This window comes from Salvia hispanica, chromosome 3 (assembly GCF_023119035.1).
Source record: "Salvia hispanica cultivar TCC Black 2014 chromosome 3, UniMelb_Shisp_WGS_1.0, whole genome shotgun sequence".
NCBI classification, from domain to species: domain Eukaryota; kingdom Viridiplantae; phylum Streptophyta; class Magnoliopsida; order Lamiales; family Lamiaceae; genus Salvia; species Salvia hispanica.
Window position 1 is genome coordinate 42,315,248 of NC_062967.1, and position 20,892 is coordinate 42,336,139.

Genomic DNA, 20,892 nt, shown 5'->3' on the forward strand with positions numbered 1-20,892 from the left:
AGATTCATAAGGGTGCGTGGAAACATGTATTTATTATTCTAAGTTCAACAAAAAATGAAAATCTAGCCCAACATGAAGGAACTCAACAACAACATTAAATATAGGGCAAACCTAAGAATTCATGTGTTGAATATGAAGATTCTTCACTTGAATGACCAGATGACCAGATTTTCCGTACAATGAGTGTGATTTTTGTGTCCAAAAACTGTATTAAAACTGGTAATTCACATTACATGTATAAAAATACATTTATTCATGAAAATTTTAAATCCTACCAAAATTCAGTCCAAATTGGTCTACTATGTCCTTCCTTTATGGAGCAAAAACAATATTTGATCACATATGAGAAGGTAGAAAACGCAGCACCAATAAGTAAAACGTTTTGGTAATTAAACTGCACTTTGACACACCATAATAACAAGTTGCATATGAAAATGACAACACCCTAGGAATCTAGTCATTAGTCATCACAGAAAACAAAATTGTATTATTTCAATAACAAGTTGCATATGAAAATGACAAGAAGCTAAGAACCTAGGTTCGTAGTAATCACAGAAAAAAATTGCATTTTGCAACACTTAATCCATTTCCCAAGAATTCTGTTTTGGCTTCAACAAAAGCAATAGAATGAAAAGAAATGTAAGATCAAATTAAACTGAAAAGAAATTCTTACTCTTAAGTGATTACAAGCATGAAAATCTCAAGTGGCCTTTGCAGAGCTTCATTTGGAACCCACGCAATATCATAATGTCTACAGATAACTGAGAACCTGGACACCGAGTCTCATCAGGGGCCGTCCAAAGGCATAACATGTGTTCGAACTGCATGACTCGATCGATTGCTTATCACCGCGAACATATTCTATGTAAGTGCATCATGCTTGCTCAATCACTGTTAATTCTTGTGCAAATTGGTAGAGGGACGAATAAAGATTTCAGTCTGTTTTCGTGCAGTGTGCATCTGTTCCGTGCTGTGTGCATTGCCGGTAACCCATTGTGCGAAGGAACTCCCGTATCTCATGTGCACTACTGTTGCTTGCTTGTAATAAACGCTCGTCTTCTTCATATATCAGGTATGGCGCTTCACTCTTCTTTCTCGATAGTAATTTTGAAGCGCCCTTTAGGACATGATACTCCCAACCCTGAACGTCTATTTTAAGCAAGAGAACATGCTCAGTGTCTCGGATTACATCATCGAGAGGAATGGACCTTAGTTGAAGTGCAATCTCTTCATTGGACTTGAAAGCCATCTTGGCACCAGCGGCTGAGACTGCACTGTTGTCAAGCCGGCCAACCAACTAATAATTTACATGTAGACAAGAAGGATGTGATTATCAGCAATCAAAGACCACCGAAAACTAGGACTAGGGGTGGGTAGGTAAGGTATACCTTACCGAAACCACCATACCGTATACCTTACCGTAAATACGGTATGTGAAAAAGTCATACCTTTACCTTACCAAAGTTTTCGGTATACCGAACTTTGGTATACCTTATTTTCGGTATGATAAATTTTTATACCGATACCGTACCTCATTTTCGGTATATACCGTACCGAAGTTCGGTATACCTTACTTTTGCGGTATACCTGACTTTCAACATCAATTAAAATAGAAAATTAGAGTTTTTAAAATATTATTTATAATTTATAATTTTAAAAATAAATTAAATATAATTTATTCATAATTATATTTATATTTCACAATAGATTTTATAATTTAAAAATATAATTGTGTTTATATTTTTGTGGTATATACCTTAATTTACGGTATATACCGAATTTCGGTATGTAGCGGTATACCGCGGTATTTGAAAATTCATACCGTTACCTTACCGGAATTTTTCGGTAAGGTATCATACCATACCGAAAGTCACGGTATACCGAAAATTCGGTATTTTTGATATTTTTTTGGTACGATAAGGCCGGTATTTCGGTATTTCGGTATTTTTCCCCAGCCCTAACTAGGACTGACACATGAGTGAAGAAAACTTTATTTATACAATTTTCAGACTTAAACATGGATAGGACAACACTCGGTAAGAAAATTATGTCTTCTATATTCAAAAGAAACAGCTAATCAGGGAAAACAACGCAATTGAAACAGATAGACAGAGGCGCCTCAATACCAAATACTATGATACATCACTCACGAAAACAACTTGCTAAGGAAAAATGATCAGTGTTGTAAGAAATCCCACCTAGCTCAAATATAGCCCCCTCTAAGCCACAAGATGAGCTCCTGATCCTGCTTTTCTCCCAAGCACCTAACCCTGGTTTGGCGCCTGACAACGCCATGGTGCGCTACTAGCTATCTAGTTTCTAATGTCTTTGAAAAAGATGATCGTACAACTATTTAATACTACAAGAGAGTGCTAGTCATAACTGGTGCCCTGAGCCCAACCAATCAGGATTATTGGTCACCACCAAACACAAGGATATGTTGCCCTTAATAACAAATCCATAAGAAACTAAGGTTCATATTAGAGACCACCATTGACAGAGACCCTAACTAAACCCATTGTCTCTCACTTTCTTGCATCCATCTCCACCACACTATATTCTGAACATGCTATGCCAGGAAAAGGATTCACTTTGCTACCACGTCATCTATCTCTTAACATCCAGTCATAGAAGCCATATCTAATTTATCAAACACAGAGTACAACACAATGTAGAGCATCAACAGTGAACACCATAACGGAGGATTGAGCATACATAAAAATCTAACGTGAGACAAGCTTAACATAGATATTCTACAGTTCTCCATAAGAAGTTACCGGTTCAACCTCGTAATTAGTAATTACTCACATAGCAAATCCCTAGATAATTCAGAAACCTACCAAATCTCACAACTTCAGCATATTTAATACACACATGAATAGCGTTAATTACCAATCTAATCCATTCTTAATCCTAAACAAGCTAGCTCTAAATCCAAAGCCTATTGTTACAAAAGCAATCAAACACATTTGACAATTAGAAGAAGAAAAAAACGTAGAATACCTTGTGGAACGTGATGTTGCCGGAGTGATCAGAAGCAGCGGCTTCAAACAGCTCAACCAAATCCCCAACTCGATTGAAATAAATCCCCTCACAAAGCCTCTGCAAATTCTCAAAAACAGGCTCGAACGCCACCACTTTAAACCCCATCACCGCAGCGGCGAAGCTGGCCATCCCCACATTAGCCCCAACGTCGACGAAAATCCCCTGCCGATTGCGCGCCTTCATCTCGCCGAGAAGCTCCTGCACGGTGGCCGATATGTCGGGGCGGCGGAAGGGCTTCCCCTTGAGGATGCGGACGATGTTCTTGTGGGGCTTGTCGGGCAAGGTTCCGAAGTCGGAGAGCGAGTAGAGGAAGGGGAATTTGAGCCCCTCGACGGTGTTGGCCACCACGGGGTGGGCCTGCGGGGCGGCGAGGCAGTCGAAGGGCTTGATGGCTCGATCTGAGAGGGAGTGGTTGGGGGATTTGGGGCTGGGGTTTCGAGTGGGGGTTTGGGAGGAGAGGTAGAGGAATGTGAGGAGGACGAGGGAGGTGGAGATGAAGAGGAGGAGGTTTTTGGGGGTTAGGATTTTGGTGGATTGGGTTCGTCTCCACGCATTCGCCATGAATTGGATCTTGCGCAATCAAACTGGAATCTAATCAATTCGATAGCAGTATCCTCCTAATCTAATCTCAATCCGGTAAAAACAGAATCGGATCATGAACTTCACTCAATTAATTGCGGGGAAAACTCAAGTCATTGAAATGTAGTCGATCTCAGGAGATGCCGGAGTCTACAGTGATTTCCTGCTCGTGATTCAAATCAAGCTTCGAAATGGATTATTATGCCTTGTTTGGTAGGGGTGATAATTCATCTAGGAACAAATTTTATGAACAAACATTTTTGTTCATAAACAAACATTTTTGTTCATAAAATTTCATTCCCTTACATAGTTATCAACTCTATCAAACATGACTTAGTATTTTTGGACTTCCATATAACTAATTTAATATGTATGTCTATCTTTCAGTTTGATCTAATAAAGATTAAAGTTTGGCCTAAAGTGTATTTATTTTGTTATGTAAATAAGTGTAGATACCATATGAGATATTCTATTTAATGAGGGACCGAATAGAAAATAAAGAAATTTATATTTAATATAAATATAAGTTAGAGTTATGGTCCACATACGTCAGAAGAACATTCGATGTCTCTGTATTCTCTCGGCAAACTATTGCGAAGAATGTCTCTGATCGTTTAGAAGATCCATAGCCGCTGCAAAGCAATTCCACCGTTCAATTCTAGATGGATCAAGGTACGCTTTCGCTTTACAGTTTATGCTCCTTCTCCATCGTTCTCGGTTAATCATCATAGAGAGTTTTATATAATTGTTCACTCAATTATTCCAACAATTTGCAGCATTGGATAGGCTCGCGCTCATGCGCAATCATGATACTCCGTTAGATGTGATGGTCTTGTTGGTATAGCACAATGACACATATTTAGGTATACCAAAAGTGTATGAAGCTAGTGTAGTAAATAGCTATGGACAAAGGGGTTTTTATTTTGTAGAGATCAGATCACTCGGGATTCACTAATTACCGAGATTTCTTTTATTGATTGATCTTTGAGATGGCTAATTTCAGAAGTTACAAATCAAGTACAAAGCAATCACTGACAAGATTACAAGATTACAAATACTCTAAGTATAGAGGTTATAAATCAGAAACCCTAGCTACCGGTCAAGCCTTCCACCAGGCTAGACCCTCAAGCTTGATCTGATTAAGCTCCTGCACACTAAGTAGAAGTATTAGTAATAGAAACAAGATCCCTAAGGATCTAAACAACAAACAGAAGACTAAGCAACCAAGCAAGAATAGTAAGGATATGGCTCAGGTCACAACAGTGACTGCACTAGTCCAAGGACCTCCCCACACGCTTCTACCACAATTCACAAAATGAGAACCAATCGAATGAACTCAGGGACCAGAAACCTCAGTTTCACCGAGTGCACAACCACGTAGCCTCCTCAACACATGGATCACCTCCAATCTCTTGAAACGCAGCTTCTCAACATTGAAAACCTCCAATCACAACAAGATCCAACACAGGACACTCAAGAACTCACTACACTCAAGATCTAAACCGATGAACCTCTCTAGAACCGAGAATCAACGGTGGAAACAAAAGATCGGAGAAGATCGCTAGCGAATAAGGCCGGAATCTTAGAGGAGAGAAGACGGAGCAGTTTTACAAGAGAGAGAAACGCCTGGATTGGAATGAGAGTGTAACCGAAGAGTCTAGAGACTCATAACAAACACACACATTTAATCCAACGGTCAAAGAGCACGATCCATGTGAAGCTGCTACGTGGCTAGCATCGGCACCACCAAAATAAGTGACGGGCCTGCACAGAACGGGCCGAACTTATTATTGACATTGGGCCACATATTAATTAAATGAGGCAAGCCCAATAAAATTAATATACAAGTCCAATACACAAATAGTCCACATAATATTCGACATATTTTTTACGTGATATCAAATTCATATGTGACATATCACATTGACTTCATAATATGTGCAAAGCTATTTCATTTCTCAACTCGTTTGTATTCTTCTACCTGAGCGAAAAATCTCAAGTCACATGGCCAGTGGCTTACCAAGTGTAAAACATATATCACCCTAACTTCAGGCAATGACTACAAAGGTTGACAGAATCACAGAAACTACTGCAAAAGTTAGGGAATTGATAAATTCAAAGGAAGTCTTTGCTCGTCGTCGAAGTGGATGGTATGTTGTTCAGTATTTCCCCAAATAACTGGTGTTTAGCTCAGACGTATAGCTCATAACTCAATCATAAGAGTATGAATCTTATGTAGTAAATCTTCATTTTCATTTTCATACCTGACAAGGGCGGTGTTGAGCTCAGACGTGATATCAATGTGAATCTTATGCTGTAACTATTTTCTGCATTTTAACTTTAGTTTTCTTGGAGTATTATTTTCATGCATTAATACTTGTATTCCGAATCTCAATACTATAAAATTTTCCATCAGATTCTCATACTAAGACAGCAAGTCCAGTTCTTAAATTGTAAAGATTGGCGAAGAATTGATGCAATTCTATCCTTGAATTTCCTACTAAATCATAGCAAGAGCAAGAAATTTGAAGAAACCAGAGCAAGAATATGAAGAAAAGTGACGCCTTTCCACTCAAATACCAAGACAAAAAAGTACTTATTCATACACAAATTGCATAGTTTCTACTGAGACGAAGAAATAGATGTTCAACAAAATATCCAAATCAGAAGTTTTTGATCTAGTTGGTAATGGAAGCTAGAATAATGAATTACAACTCCTTATGTACCAAATTTTACACATACAGCATAGATATCCCAAAGGAACCACCATCCAGTCAACATACATTAAAACCAAAATCTCAAAGTAGATCTCCTTATTCAGCTATTCCATCAAAAAACAAAAAATGTTACAATCCAACCTCCAATTAGGGACATGAAACAGGCCGCAAAATTCTCTTCATATGCCCATATGGAAACAATGCCGGCTCACATAAAATCATAGTCATCATAACCATCATAACCATCAACCACCACAGCATCATCTTCTTGTTTGCCAACATGCAATTGTTTCTTCTTTCCAACTGTAAGCAAAATATATAACTTGTCATAAAACTACTATCACGACAATTCGACAAACCAAATTCGCTAATGCAGGATGCAACTGAAAGTGACAAACCTGTCTTCTTTTTGCTTGCATTGGCTTCTTTTTCAGCTTTTATCTTTTCGTTTGCGATTGCAGTAATGGATGAGGCAACTTCTTTGGCGTCTGCTCCTTTCAATGAAGTCAATGACAACCTCATAACAGACTTGAGCAGACCAATGTAGTGATAGCTTTTCTGTAACACAGAAAATGTATAGGTCATCACACTTCTATACAACAAATGCAAAATAAAGCGGTATAGTGAGGCAAATATCACGAACCTCATATGGACGAAGTTTATGAGAGATGAGTTCAGCATATTCCAAAAAGTCGCTCTCGCTGTTTGGAATAAAATTATCCAGAGTCTTTTCATCACCCTTCTTGGAAAACAATTCTGTAGTAGCCTTAAAATCAGCTTCCTCAACAAGCCTGTAGAAACAAAGCACGTGTATTGATAGATACTCGGGTTTTTGGCTTTAAAAACCAAAAACTTTCACCGAATTCCGGTTTTTCCCACGAACTATGAGATTGGTTTTTAAAACCACGAACTTTCACATCGTTTGCTATTTCCCAACCCGACCCGAATAACACATTTCCGGTGCAGAAGCTGTCCAACGTGGACAGTCGCAAAAATGAGATGGACGTCGGTTTTATGACCCTTAAATGACGTTGTTTTACCCTAAATCACAATTAAAACACTTAAATGATCAAAATCAATCAAAATCTCGTAAACCCTAAACGAAATCGTCAGATTCGAATTCAGTCAGATTTTGTTCATCTTCATTTCGAATTCAGTCGTTCCTCAGGTAGGCGAATCAATTTTGGGTGTTAGGGTTTCATCTTCAGAATCGTCATCACAAATCGTCCGCACAAATCGTTCTCAAATGTGTTATTCGGGTCGGGTTGGAAAATAGCAAACGATGTGAAAGTTCGTGGTTTTAAAAACCAATCTCATAGTTCGTGGGAAAAACCAAAATTCGGTGAAAGTTTTTGGTTTTTAAATCCAAAAACCCTAGATACTCCATGTTATTTACTTAAGTTAATGAAAAATATTTATTTGCATTGTTATAAAACTGTGACTGCAGATGATGGAAGTTCAGTGACTGGTTCTTTCGGAGTTCAATGATGTCAACCACCCCACCCCCACAACTCCAAGAACTAAAAATAGAAACTCTAGTATGAAATATGAGCCAAAATGAATGACAGGACGTATTACTTCAATTTTGATAGCACGAGAATGAAGATGACCGAAAAATTCAAATGTAAAGCATAAGACTACCTCTGCTGCCGAAGTTTTTCTTCTAAAGGATCTAAAGGCACCTCTTTTATGGCTTCAACAGCTTTCACATTCTTTTCTTCTGCTTTTGATGCAGTCTTTTTAACAGCCTTTTGAGGAGGTGGCAGCGGCTGACGACATAAATTTGGATAATGGTAAGTACGATAACATACAGAAAATTAAGAGCAGCAAAGCAACCAAATAGTGCTTAGCATACCTCCGCAGGCTCCTCTTCATCTTCCCAAGAATCCTTGATACCATCTTCATCCAAATCCTCATCATCCCAATTGCTCTTCAGCAGCTCCTTTTTGCTTAAGAGATCTGGAACAGGCTCATCTTCTGATACACAAAAGGGTCATTACATTAAGATATTGGAAAAGTAACAGAGGCAAACCAAGATACATTCATTACTCAACAAAAAACAAAAAAGGCAAGAAGAGATGTTTAGGGTGCAATCTAGTTGTGCAAGCGAACAAACATCTTGTTATTATCCAGTCAGAGTGATCCATATTGACTCAGAGATACAAGTCTTGAGATATTCAGTGACCAGTTTCAGCAAGAACAATCGGTATCTAAAGTCAAACTGTCACAATTGACATTTATTAGAAATCACAGAAGATCTAACCATGCCAAGATGATGAGATCCTCAACCCAACTTTTTGGTAATTTTACCATGAATTCCGAGAACTGGAACTTTGCTACTGATGAAACTAGTATAATAACTAATTCAAATATCAAAAGTGATTATCAGAAGCCAAAATCATATGATGAAAGCTGTTGATAAAATAGCTAACAGAGAGAAAGAATGTTAATTCAGTTATAGCAAATCTAGAGTGAGAGATGAACCACTTAAACCCAATTTACACAAGCCAAAGCCATCGATCAATTAGGGTACAGAAACGAGTTGTATAACAAAGAAAATAGTAGAATTCAACAACCACCCTAAAATCGATCGAGGCAATTGAAAAAAGAAATGGACATACCCCAATCCTCCATGTAGTTCCGCTGCAAAACTCTTCAACTTTCGATAACTCCTCTCTATAACAGACCAATTTAGAATACAGTGAAGCAATTACTTGAGAATCGCATCAATTAACAAAAAATATACTCACAAACCATCAATCAAAGAGTCCAAGAGAGTGGGGAGGATGTGGTGGAGTTATTATTAGGGTTAAGCAAATGGCGGTTGATTCTCTCTCCTGTTATCCCATATATTTAGTGAGGTTTATTAGATTTGTTTTTTCCTTTTTCGCTCTTTCAGTCATTAAAGCATGGAATTAATATTGCGTTATGGAAGATGTCTCACACGGTTACACTCGAAACCACCAAACCAAAGCATGGAATATATATATATATATTTTTTTTTTCATTTTTCTTTATCTTCGCCAATGCATGGAATTATAATAAAAGGGTGCATAGTATTTAAGAATTTGAGATTGAAACACTAGAAAGCATGTACAATATACAAACAAGAGTTTTGGAGAAATTTACAAAATTAATATTTAATTTAAAAAATTATATTAAATTAAATATATAGAATTTAAAGGTTATTAAATTTGTGATTAAGTGGAGTGAAAGGGAGGTAAATTTTAGTTAAATGTTCTAAACATGTGATCATCGATTTAAATGATTCCATGATATGCGTCTAAACGTCCTTCCCGTCCCTGTAAATAGTTGTTTAGAAGTGTTCTTGTGGTGATTGTTATTTAATATTTCACTTTAGAAACATAATTTTATTTATTAGTATTGTTATTTTGCGAGATATGTTTCTTAGAGAGAAAAGAAAGTGTAGTATCCCAGAAAATTTAATTCAAACTCTAACAGTTGGAGAACTATTATCCCTAATTAGAATTTAATGATGGTGTTAGGTGATAAGAAGAGTTCCTGATTTTGCTCCAACTAAAGGAGTACTAGATTTTGGGGCAGGAACTGGTTCAGCAATGTGGTGAGCCCGTTGAACATGTTTCCTGGGTTTCACATGATATATGCCTATATTTATATCGTGTGTGAACTGGTTTTGATTTTTTACAGTGTTTATTCAATTTTGTAGGGGGATGATGGAGGTTTGGCCTGGTTTTGGTTTAAAGTTTGATTAGAATTTCAAATAAAAATATTTTTTGTCCTTTCATTGAATGCATGTGGTGTGAATTGTTCGATTGCATACTTTTATGAGTCTCATTTTATGCTTTGCTCTACGGATGATCGTTTTAATACATATTGATTATTGATTTTGTTCCTTATTTTATTGTAGTTTTAGGTAAGACAGACGACTTTAAAGATGACAAACGAGTTATTTTATTGTGATAGATTTTTATCTTCTACTCTGTGATTTCAGTGTTGATTTGTATAGATTTTTTATTTTCATTTAGTTAAAATTATTACTCGTATTGTTCATTGTTAATATTGATTTTAATTTTATTTAATTAATTTATAATTTAAAATTAATATTTTAGAAATATGTTAATCTATAGCACAGGCATGATACTAGTTGATTGTAAAAAAAATAAGATTTTATGATAATTAAAAATGAAAAATATGATGGTTAACTTATTCGAGCATAATCATATTGATCTGATTATCTGAACCTTTAGTCAAGTTAACCAATAATCATACCATGTCATTTTGAATCATCTAATATAAGTAAGTCTCAATTTCAAAATGAAAAGAAATCACATGTGTGCTCCTTCGGTGAACTCATTTAGTGGAAAAGAGGGAGGAGGAGTGGTGCCATGGAGGGCAAGCGGAGGATGAGAGTGGAAATGGAAGAATGAGAAAGAGACGATGGTGGTAGAAGGGGAGGAGGAGGAGGCGACAAGGATGCTCTAGCCAGAAAATAATTGGGGCATCCAATATTTAATTTTATAGGATCTGGTATAGGATCAAGCAATAAAATTTAGAATAGGTTGAGTGTTGAATATTCATGGTTTACTATTTAGATTATTTTTAATCAACTATTTGGGGTTGTTCGGCTTGGTTATTTATAATTTAATTATTGTTTTTTGCTAAATTCTAATCTAATTTCTAAATCTTATTTGAACACATTGTCTGTTTAATTATGTTAGACCAGCCTCAATTATGTTTCCTAAAATCATAAGAGGAAGTTTTTTCTCTCTTCTTGTGCGTACTTCTACTAACATTTTTGTGTGAAAAAATACTTACTTCAAGAACAATATTACTACTTACTAGGAACAAAAGTTTACCCTTGTCAATGGTACTATAATTCCAATCACAGCCTGGTTAGTTCTCCTCTAATTGTGTATTTTATATAATTAAAAATGTTTTAAGAGAACTATTGTCCCACACACAACCACTTGACCTCGAATTATTAATACGATATTATATTGAGGCCATTTTCAATATACAATTAGAATTAGTCTGATTCAGATACCCGCATCAAGCACCCAAAAGAACGGGTTCGGTATTGGTTGGGGTCTTAGATTGTTTCCGGTGCATATTTTTGGATCGGAGACCGAGGAGTATTTGTCTAATTGTTTTTCAATGGCTTGATTAGAAGGGGCCGGTAGCTCTATATTTGGGCTGCTAGAGTAGTATTCTTGTTTCATATTTAGCCCATTTCTATGGAGCTTAATGGGCCTCGAGCTAGTTTAACTTTCAAGTCTATACGACCCCACCTCTTCTATGTATATTTCAATACAATTTCTTGTCTTTTTTTTTTCAGAATATATAAATTACCATTTTCATATTGGCTCAAATATCTTAAGATGAGAAAGGATCAGTTCATAATTTAATAAATTAATTCAAATCCAGTACCCCAATATATTTCGTTATTTGGTCCTACTATCAAATTCGTGAAGAGCTAAACTAAATAAATACTTAAGTAGAATTAAATAGTTATTTGGTCCTACTTTTCGTTATTTAAATAAAATGTTATCCATCAACTTGATTTTAATAAATTTCAATCAACTGTGATATGAAAAAAAATCAGAAGCTCTTAGTATGAAATAAGTTCAATCGTACCAAGGCGTTTCATGTTGAAACTGGTTCGGATAATCATAATTTCCATTTGTACTTAATAAATTTCGCTTTGTGCAGTGATATGTTCAAATTAAATTTTGGTTGATCTTACTATAAGGGCAATTTTGTCTGAAATGATAATTTGGCTATAATTTATACTCCATCTGTATCATAAAAATAAGGATACTTTCCATTTTGCAATGTTCCATAAAAATATTTCCTTGTAACTTCTTCCTCTCTAATATGACGGGCTTTATTCTCCACTAAACAATACTCCTCGTCCCAAGATATTAGACCCTTATTCCTTTTTGGGGTGTCCCAACATATTTGAGTCATTTTTATTTATGGTAAAAATTTACTTTACTACCAACTTTACTTACACTACTAAACAACATCTCCTAAATTCATGGCCTCAAAAGAAAGGGCTCTAATATCTGAGGACGAAGGGAGTATTATAATTACTTTTTTCTTTATATCTCTGTTGTACTTTTACTCTCATACTTTTACCAATTCTTTATAAGTTGACGACCGTTTTTTATTTCCATTATCTATAATCACTATCTCAGATTTTGCATCATTAGTTATTTCAATCATACTTATTTAAAAATAAATTCTCTCACAATATAAAGAATCACATTTAAAATTTATGACCAAATTTAACTTTTTAAAAACATATAGCCTACTTGTGAAATACAATCAATTATTAAATACTTAATAAAATTGAAATTAAATGGTAAATGATTATACTATAATCAATAAAAGTAAATAAACTTGAATTTCAACGAGAAGAGAATGTAGTTATTTGAAAATAATACTCACAGCATAACACTAAATTTTTTTATGGATGTCGTTGACCCAGTGAATACCAATTTTTACTGTCGTAACTCGTAACTTTCAATCAAGGCCAATAAAATCTGATAATCCACGACATCGAATTGAAGATCTTTAAACAATATTGGTACGCACTATCTTAGGTTAAGTATAACTCGAATAATTGAAAAACATACTACATCCGGCAGTGAAATATTGTTCCGTTTTGCCAATTTAGTCCATCTAAGAAAAGTTGTCTACTTTATTTTTTTTCTATTATTGGTAAATGAACCTCACATTCCACTAAGCTGACATTATATTATAAATATAATACAGAGTATATACATATGAGACTTTTATTCTACTAACTTTTTAACTCATTTTTGTTCACATTTCTTACATTCACACCAAATCAAACTTCGACAATATTTCATAAACGAAGAAAGTAATTATTTTATTTTTTTTCACTTCTCACTTGATACACAAAATAATACTCCATTGCGTACAATATTAGGATGTAAGAGCATCCGCAGCGGTGGCGTCCGTCCGTCCGTCCGTCCGTGCCAGCGGCACGGCGCTGCTCTTAGCTAAGAGCACGTCCGTGCCGCTGAGCAGCCCTACGTGGCGTATTCTTATTGGCCAACGGCTAAATTCGATTTTTTATTTTTATTTTTTTTAAAATTCGAAATTTATTTAAAAAAATGTTTTTAAATAAAAAAAATATTTTCCCACTTCCCAAAAAATTATATCCGTTTTCTACCCACTTTTAATTTATTTTTAAATTTTTTTTCCCCAAAATTCACATTTTCATCTATAAATACCCCACTTCAACACAAAAAATTCCCATAACACTTTAATTATAGGAATTTTTAATTTGTAGGATTTTAATTATGTATTTTTTTATTTTCTAGAATTTTAATTATGTATTTTTATTTTTTAGGATTTTAATTATGTAATTTTTATTTTTTAGGATTTTAATTATGTAATTTTTATTTATTAATATATTTTTTATAATGTAAAAATGTTTTTAGTAATTGAAATATTTAAATTGAATAATATAATAGTGGGACTCTTGAGTTTGTCCTTAGCTAAGAGCACGGATGTGGGTATTGTGCTCTTAGCTAAGGACAAGAAGTAAAAGTAGGTCTGAACCCACCTCCGTGCTTTTAGCTAAGAGCACGGACGGATGAGATGCTCTAACGTAGTTATACACTCAAATTATTTATGCCAAACCAACTATAATATCAAAACCAAGCTTGACACTTAAAAATCACAACGTCGCATCAAACTGAAGACAAATTACGGCACCTACCATTGTACTAAACCTTGCTTGAATCGTGATACTTGGCAACAAAACAAATCGTAAAGAGCAATATACGACAAAATATAGGATTTGTTAAAACAAAATATAATGTGAATATGAGAAAGGAGACCCCTGCACATGGAAATAAAGTGTAATTTTGTTAAGCCCAGTGAATATGATACCTCTACGTGACGGGCCATATTATCACTCTCTAATCAAAATCATTTCTCATTTCAACCAATTATCTTGGCCCCATTTCTTTCATTAAAACGCCATAAATCGTCAATTAACCGTTATACCTATTCAAAATTCATCTTTGATTAATAATCTTAATCATTATCTTGTTTACGATAAAATATAATCAGTCCTTCAAGTAGCAATGATCAAGACTATGAGTGTATTTAGTATTCACAGATATTCCGCCGATCCCAAAAACTATATTTCACTCTGTTACTGATATTTTTGGGGCCCGGATCCTACGCGCAGTACCCCAAAATAAAATTGGAGTAACAAAATACTCCTATTAAATTGTGATAAAAATATTAGGGGTGATTTGGTGATTTTATAAATATTACAAGTGAAATAATAAGAAAATGGAACAGAAAATAGAAAATTTTTCGAAAATTCTATATTACGAAAAATTCACATGCCACGATCCCATATTCTGAAAAGATCACCGAATTTAATCCTAAATTTCGAAAGGCTTGCGAATTAATAAATTGTGTAAAATTTATGGAGGGTAATTTGGTCAATTAATAAATGTTAGGAATGAAATAATCATTAAAAAGAAGAGAAAATGCATAAAAAATCGAAAATCTCTTATTCCGAAAAATTCGCATGCCTCGGACTCATATTTTAAAAGGTGAGCGAAATTAATCTCTCATTTCGAATGGTCAGCGAAATTAATATCTTTTTCCGAATTCTCTCGTTTCCGGGAGATATTCCCAAACTGAAGTAAGCCAAATATAAAATAAGAATGCGGCGCCACAGCTGCACATTCGTCTCCAACCCGCCTCCTTCGCCACCCGCAGCATCAAGGTGTGCCCTGGGTTGTTTTATTAATTTAGTTTGATCAAAGTGTGTTCAATTCGACACCGATATTCCCCAAAATCTCCACATCTCGCCCAAATTGATTAATCGATGTTTATTACTAATATTATTGAGTTTATTATTGACTTATTTCTTTTCTGCTTTCCTCAATTCCCGCTTGATTAACCACTGCACTGTCATATTTGGGTCCAACACTTCTTCTTTGACTTGTTTGTGCAGCAGGATTATTTTCATCACTCTACTCTGGTGTGCTATTCATTCATGTTATGCCAATGACAAACCTCGCTTCCTGCGTTATCCTTGATTTGGATGGAACACTTCTTAATACAGGTGGTGTTTATATCTCTTTTCTACAGATCTTTTATTTATATCAATGCGATTATAATAATTTCTTCAATGATTAAAGGGAAGTACTTTTACCAGTCCTTCTGTACAAATAGATTGCCAACTCATACTTAGTATATGACCATAGATTTACTACAATGTTTACTTCACACATAATTAACTCTCATTTCTTACTCTTAGTGCCTTATGCTAACTTCTAGTTATGAAAAAACTCACTCAATGTGGGTGCTGGATGAACTTTATAAGCCTTTATGTTGTGTCCTCAAGTGTTACTTATTTTAATTTCATATATATCAGACGCCATTGTGCACGATGTCTTGAAAGCTTACTTGGTAAAGTATGGAAAGCAATGGGATGGAAGAAGATCTGACAGAGTTGTTGGAAAGACACCCTATGAAGCTGCAACTGCTATTGTTGAAGATTATGAACTTCCCATAACTACAAATGAGCTTTTATCAGAACTTTCTCCAATGTTCTCCGAGAAGTAATGCTCCTCTTATTTATATTTCATGTTTTCTTACCTAAACTTTGCACAATTAAGGTTTGAGAAGAAGAGGCACACTTGTTGATTCAGTAAATTGTGCCATCTTTGCCTATGGGGATAATTTACTTTAGGAACATGTTGGCACGGTTATCATTTTCTCTCATTAGTTTTCCTTGAAGTTATCAAGTGTTATACTAGTATGTTTCAATTATGTTATTGGCAATATGAACCTTCTTTTCTTGGTGAGGACTACCTAATTGTTATTTTAATTTCATATTAGGTGGTGCAGCATCAAAGCCCAACCTGGCGCCAACAGGTTAATTAACCATTTGAGGAGTCATGGTCTGTTGATGGGCTTGGCTTCAAATTCCTCAAAGGAAAATATTGAAACTAAGATTTCTTATCATCATGGTACTTGGATGTGAATCTGATTTCTGCACCCACATCACTGATGTGTATGGTTTTCATCTGCATTTCATGTGGCGTTAAAATCTTGTAGGCTGGAAAGAATCGTTCTCTGTCATTTTAGGTGGTGATGAAGTCACTTGCACGAAGCCATCTCCTGAGATGTAAGATTGGTTAAACCTACTTTATCTTGCTACTTTGGACGCTTCTTTCAAGAAAGAAAGCATTAATGGCCATATGATTTTGTGGTTCATCGTTGCAGATATATTGAAGCTGCTAAGAGGCTGGGGGTAGAAGTTGCAAGTTGTCTTGTCATTGAAGATTCACTGTAAGTATAAGTGAAGTACTATGTTGCAATGGGTTGACAGTAATACTTTGAGCAAGTTGATATTTTGAGATTTGTGGTACTTGGATTTTTCTTCTGCGTACATTGAATATGTTATTTTCCCATGGAAAACATTGCTTGCTAGCCAGATATGTTATTTCACAAAGCTTTAAGGACCAGAAATGGTGCCAACCACTTTGTAGAATGAATTTCTTATATTTTTACACATGTACACGCTTTTTTCCTAAAAACATATTGTAAATTTGTGTAAATTTAATAAAATTACAATGCTATTATTATTTCATGTATTATTTATAGGCCTGGTGTTGCTGCTGGTAAGGCTGCTGGAATGGAAGTGGTTGCTGTTCCATCACTTCCTAAACAATCCCATAATTTCACCTTGGCAGATGAGGTGATTAATTCCCTCCTAGACCTGCGACCCGAAAAGTGGGGCCTACCCGCATTTGAAGACTGTGAGCTGCTCTTTCCCGACTTTGATTGTTTTGTTACATGTTATATTCTACATGTTGATTTAGCAATTACTGCAGGGTTGGAAGGTACTTTACCAATAGAACCATGGTACATTGGTGGTCCCGTCATCAAGGGCTATGGCCGTGGTTCAAAGGTTCTCGGGATTCCTACAGGTTTTTCCACAAACAAATGAATCAGTTACTCTGGTTGTTGATAGAGTAGTTTGGTCTAACAAACCTGGTCTTATGCTGCTCTTCCAGCTAATTTGTCGACTGAAGGTTACTCGGATCTCCTCTTGGAGCATCCTTCTGGTGTTTACTTCGGTTGGGCTGGACTAGCAACTCGAGGTGTTTACAAGATGGTAATGAGCATAGGTTGGAACCCTTACTTCAACAACACCGAAAAGACAATTGTGAGTCGTGCTCGTGTTGCTCTTTTCTGCAATCTTTTGTTTGCCTTTTCCCATTCTTATCCTATAAAATCATTACAGGAGCCATGGTTGCTTCATGATTTTAAAGAAGATTTCTATGGTGAAGACCTACGTCTTGCTATTGTCGGCTACATACGGCCTGAGGTATGTTTTCTGATCATTGCTTCACGTGAAAAAAAATATGTAACCAACGTTAATGGTGTCGTTGTACAGACCAACTTCTCGTCGATCGAGAGCTTGATAGCAAAGATCCACGAGGACGGAGAGATTGCTGAGAAAGCGCTTCAACTTCCCCAGTACTCCAAGTATAGGGATGATCCATATTTCAAAAGTTCATAACACATACTCCACTCATCAATTCATCAGGAAGCCGAAAAATGTGATGGAAGAATGCTTCAAAGAAACTCATTTTTATTTGGGGTTGTGATTAAAGAATATCTTAATATTGAATAAACTATAATCATTGTAATTCGGCTATCAACCCATGATCGATTCGGTTGTGGTAGCGCTGATTATTCTATTCACAAAAATTCAAAGTAAATGAGTGTGAGTATGAAATGATCATTTTTACCTCTATTTTCTTTTGCTTGATACGATATATTTAAATGAATCTGGGTTGCATATAACTATTATTTCTACTAAATTAAGAATAGCTATTCCTTCCCCAACCCATGGGTTCCATCTTTTAGTCTTCATTCTATTTCTCATTCATTTCATTTCATCATCCGAAGCACGTCATAAGTTTGTACTCCTACTAATTAACTAATGTGTTTGAACCGTCCAATTATAATTTCTTCAGGAGACTCCAATAATAGGTTTTAACTGTTATTTAATGGGTTTTAGTTGTTAATTTGGTTGATAAGTTCATTGTGTGTTGATAGTTGTTTTGCCATGGTTTCGTTTAGCAGGTCCTCTAAAATCGATTTTGTTCTGCTACATGCTCACAATATATGATCCTTTTGGTAAACTTTTGCAGGCTTTGCTTCTAATGCCATTGCTCCAGGACACGATATTGGTCTGGTTTCAGATCTGCCTACTGTGGCAGCTATTAAAAATCCTAGCTCAAAGATTGTCTATGATGAGCACAACCATGAGAGATACCCACCAGGTGATCCTAGCAAACATGCCTTTGCGTATATTGTTTTAACAGGAGGGAGGTTTGTGTACGCATCACTTGCTAGTCTCTTGGTACTCAAATTTGTTTTGAGCATGTCTGCCAGTAAAGATGTCCTTGCTCTTGCTTCTCTGGAAGTTGATCTATCCAGCATTGAACCTGGGACAACTGTTACTGTGAAGTGGAGAGGAAAGCCAGTTTTCATTAGGCGCTGTACTGAAGATGATATCAATTTGGCCAACAGTGTTGACCTCGGCTCCCTTCGTGATCCACAGGAGGATGCTGTTAGGGTAAAGAGTCCTGAATGGCTTGTTGTTATTGGGGTGTGTACCCATCTGGGTTGCATTCCATTGCCAAATGCTGGTGACTGGTGGTTGGTTCTGCCCGTGCCGTGGCTCTCATTATGACATATCTGGTAGGATCCGTAAAGGACCCACACCATACAACCTAGAGGTCCCCACATATTCCTTCATGGATGAGAACAAGTTACTGATTGGATGAGAAGTAACTTTCTTTTTTGATTTCCTGCACACAAGAGCCAGAACCTGGAAGATTCTATTATCTTTTTATGCTCGTTTGTAAGTTGTAATTTGTTCTTAACGCTGCCCCGTCGTGCTTCATTTGACCTGAACAGAGGCTCAGACGTTTGTCGAATAATTCTGGTAACTTTTTCTTTCATCCACCTATAAAGATTCAGTTTCTAAGATTATGATATTCAGAAATAAGCTATGCTGTGGTGATATGTGAACTGTGTACTATGGAATCAATCGATTAGGTTGTAAAGGTGCTGAAAACAATCTACTTAGTGTGGAAGTGCAGTGTGTGACACGTTTTTGAACTCGAATGTCATTATGAAATAGATCCTGAGAGTTTTGTAAGTATGTTTTTATCTTACTTTATGCTGTAAAATTATCCTAAACTTGAGAATTGTGTAATATGGGAGGCAATGTGCCGTAGTTGATATAGAATCACTGAATCACAAGCATATTAGCAAAAGAATATATGTGAATTAGCATCAGCAGTCCTGAATGGGTACCAACTTCAGGGGCCCTCCGACACAATCGGGAAGCTGATCCTCATCGATATCTTGGAGCAGGGTAGGTCTTAGTTTTTTGTCATCCACGAAAACAATCTGAAAAAAAAAATACAACTCAATTTACCGAAGGTCTTTGGAAGTGAAATGTAAGTGGAATTTGGTAAGATACCCTTCTCTTTGTGTTTTAGTTAAAGAAGAAAGATTTGAGTAATATATAAAACCAACCTGCTGCAAATTTTCTCAAGAATGTAAATAACAAATCCTGCAGAAATAAGGAAACAATAGTTAATGCAAACATGATACTATGGTCAAAAGGAAGAAAACTAGATTAGAGGCTTACGCTTGATCTCCTTGCAGGCTTATGGCGGGCAGCGAAAACGAGCATGATGGGGGCGTCCAGCCTTGTCATGACCTTGCACAAATAACTTATTTTGGGCCAGTTCATTAGGGATTAATTTCGGATGGAGATATGGAGCCACTTGGAATTGATTCTCTCCTCCATTTCAACTACTTTAGAAACATAGCTGACGCCTTCTCAACATCGAGATCACGAGCCCGAAGAAACCTACGGATCATCAAGTCATCCACATCCTGCAAGACCCCAAAAATCATAATCTCACTAACACTACTAGACTTGGAATTTGAAAAATATACAACTCAAAATCATTTTAAAGTAACGGATGGAGAATTTAGTTGCGAACGTATCAAAATACAATCAAATCTGTTTCAATAATTTAGATGAGTAGTACAATACACTTTCAAATTAAAGGTTCATTGGATTATGTATAGCCACAACCTTTTATACAAGCATGGTCAAGTGATTTTAATTTTCAGCCCCTTGTGTGGTGGCTTGGATCCCCATTATATAAGGATCCTCGGCAAGGAGGTTAAAATAGATAATAACATGAGCACAACTACTAGAGGCCGTGCACTCATGTCATAAGTTGCACTGTGGCTGGGTCGCGCGGTTCTTGTGCTCCTAACTTGGGGACACACGGTTCGTGAATGTGGGGCTGCCTCCTACTGTACGAACCGTGCGGTTGTGCACCATTGTGACATACAAATCCTCTTTCAAGTCCCATTTTCGCTCCAAATTAAATACAAAATGGTTCTACAAAAACTTAAAAACCCATAAAACAACCTAATTCTACTAGGATATTTCCAA

The 20,892-nt window shown here is 36.0% G+C and overlaps 2 protein-coding genes and 1 pseudogene across 4 annotated transcripts; 1 reads left to right on the forward strand and 2 right to left on the reverse strand.

The window, feature by feature from the left end:
• Positions 1 to 554: 554 nt before the first annotated feature.
• Positions 555 to 3,817, reverse strand: LOC125208872. Its single transcript, XM_048108369.1, has 2 exons — positions 3,004 to 3,817; positions 555 to 1,297 (listed from the first exon to the last, which is right to left on the reverse strand). Exons 1-2 carry the CDS (start codon positions 3,604 to 3,606, stop codon positions 935 to 937), a joined length of 966 nt encoding a protein of 321 aa, XP_047964326.1. The 5' UTR covers positions 3,607 to 3,817; the 3' UTR covers positions 555 to 934.
• Positions 3,818 to 6,279: 2,462 nt separating this feature from the next.
• On the reverse strand, positions 6,280 to 9,235 carry LOC125214689 (eukaryotic translation initiation factor 3 subunit J-like). 3 transcript variants are annotated; one of them, XM_048115813.1, is made up of 7 exons: positions 9,096 to 9,235; positions 8,963 to 9,017; positions 8,197 to 8,318; positions 7,983 to 8,110; positions 6,985 to 7,132; positions 6,740 to 6,899; positions 6,280 to 6,644 (listed from the first exon to the last, which is right to left on the reverse strand). In XM_048115813.1, the coding sequence occupies exons 2-7, from the start codon at positions 8,973 to 8,975 to the stop codon at positions 6,550 to 6,552; spliced, it is 666 nt and encodes a 221-aa protein (XP_047971770.1). In that variant the 5' UTR covers positions 8,976 to 9,017; positions 9,096 to 9,235; the 3' UTR covers positions 6,280 to 6,549. The 3 variants fall into 3 exon arrangements, with proteins under 3 accessions (XP_047971770.1, XP_047971771.1, XP_047971769.1); XM_048115814.1 differs by having other exon boundaries at positions 9,092 to 9,214; XM_048115812.1 differs by having other exon boundaries at positions 8,963 to 9,177.
• Positions 9,236 to 15,058: 5,823 nt separating this feature from the next.
• Positions 15,059 to 19,405, forward strand: LOC125215825 (annotated as a pseudogene).
• Positions 19,406 to 20,892: the final 1,487 nt, after the last annotated feature.

What these genes read in the sequence shown, in the direction of transcription:
- LOC125208872 (XM_048108369.1), bottom strand. Translation starts at nt 3,606, where the DNA reads ATGGCGAATGCGTGGAGACGAACCCAATCCACCAAAATCCTAACCCCC. An exon ending in GCAACATCACGTTCCACAAG is followed by an intron (nt 1,298 to 3,003) that starts GTATTCTACGTT and finishes GTAAATTATTAG; the next exon opens with TTGGTTGGCCGGCTTGACAA.
- LOC125214689 (XM_048115813.1), bottom strand. An exon ending in ATGAAGAGGAGCCTGCGGAG is followed by an intron (nt 8,111 to 8,196) that starts GTATGCTAAGCA and finishes TTATGTCGTCAG; the next exon opens with CCGCTGCCACCTCCTCAAAA. An exon ending in GAAAAACTTCGGCAGCAGAG is followed by an intron (nt 7,133 to 7,982) that starts GTAGTCTTATGC and finishes TTGTTTCTACAG; the next exon opens with GCTTGTTGAGGAAGCTGATT.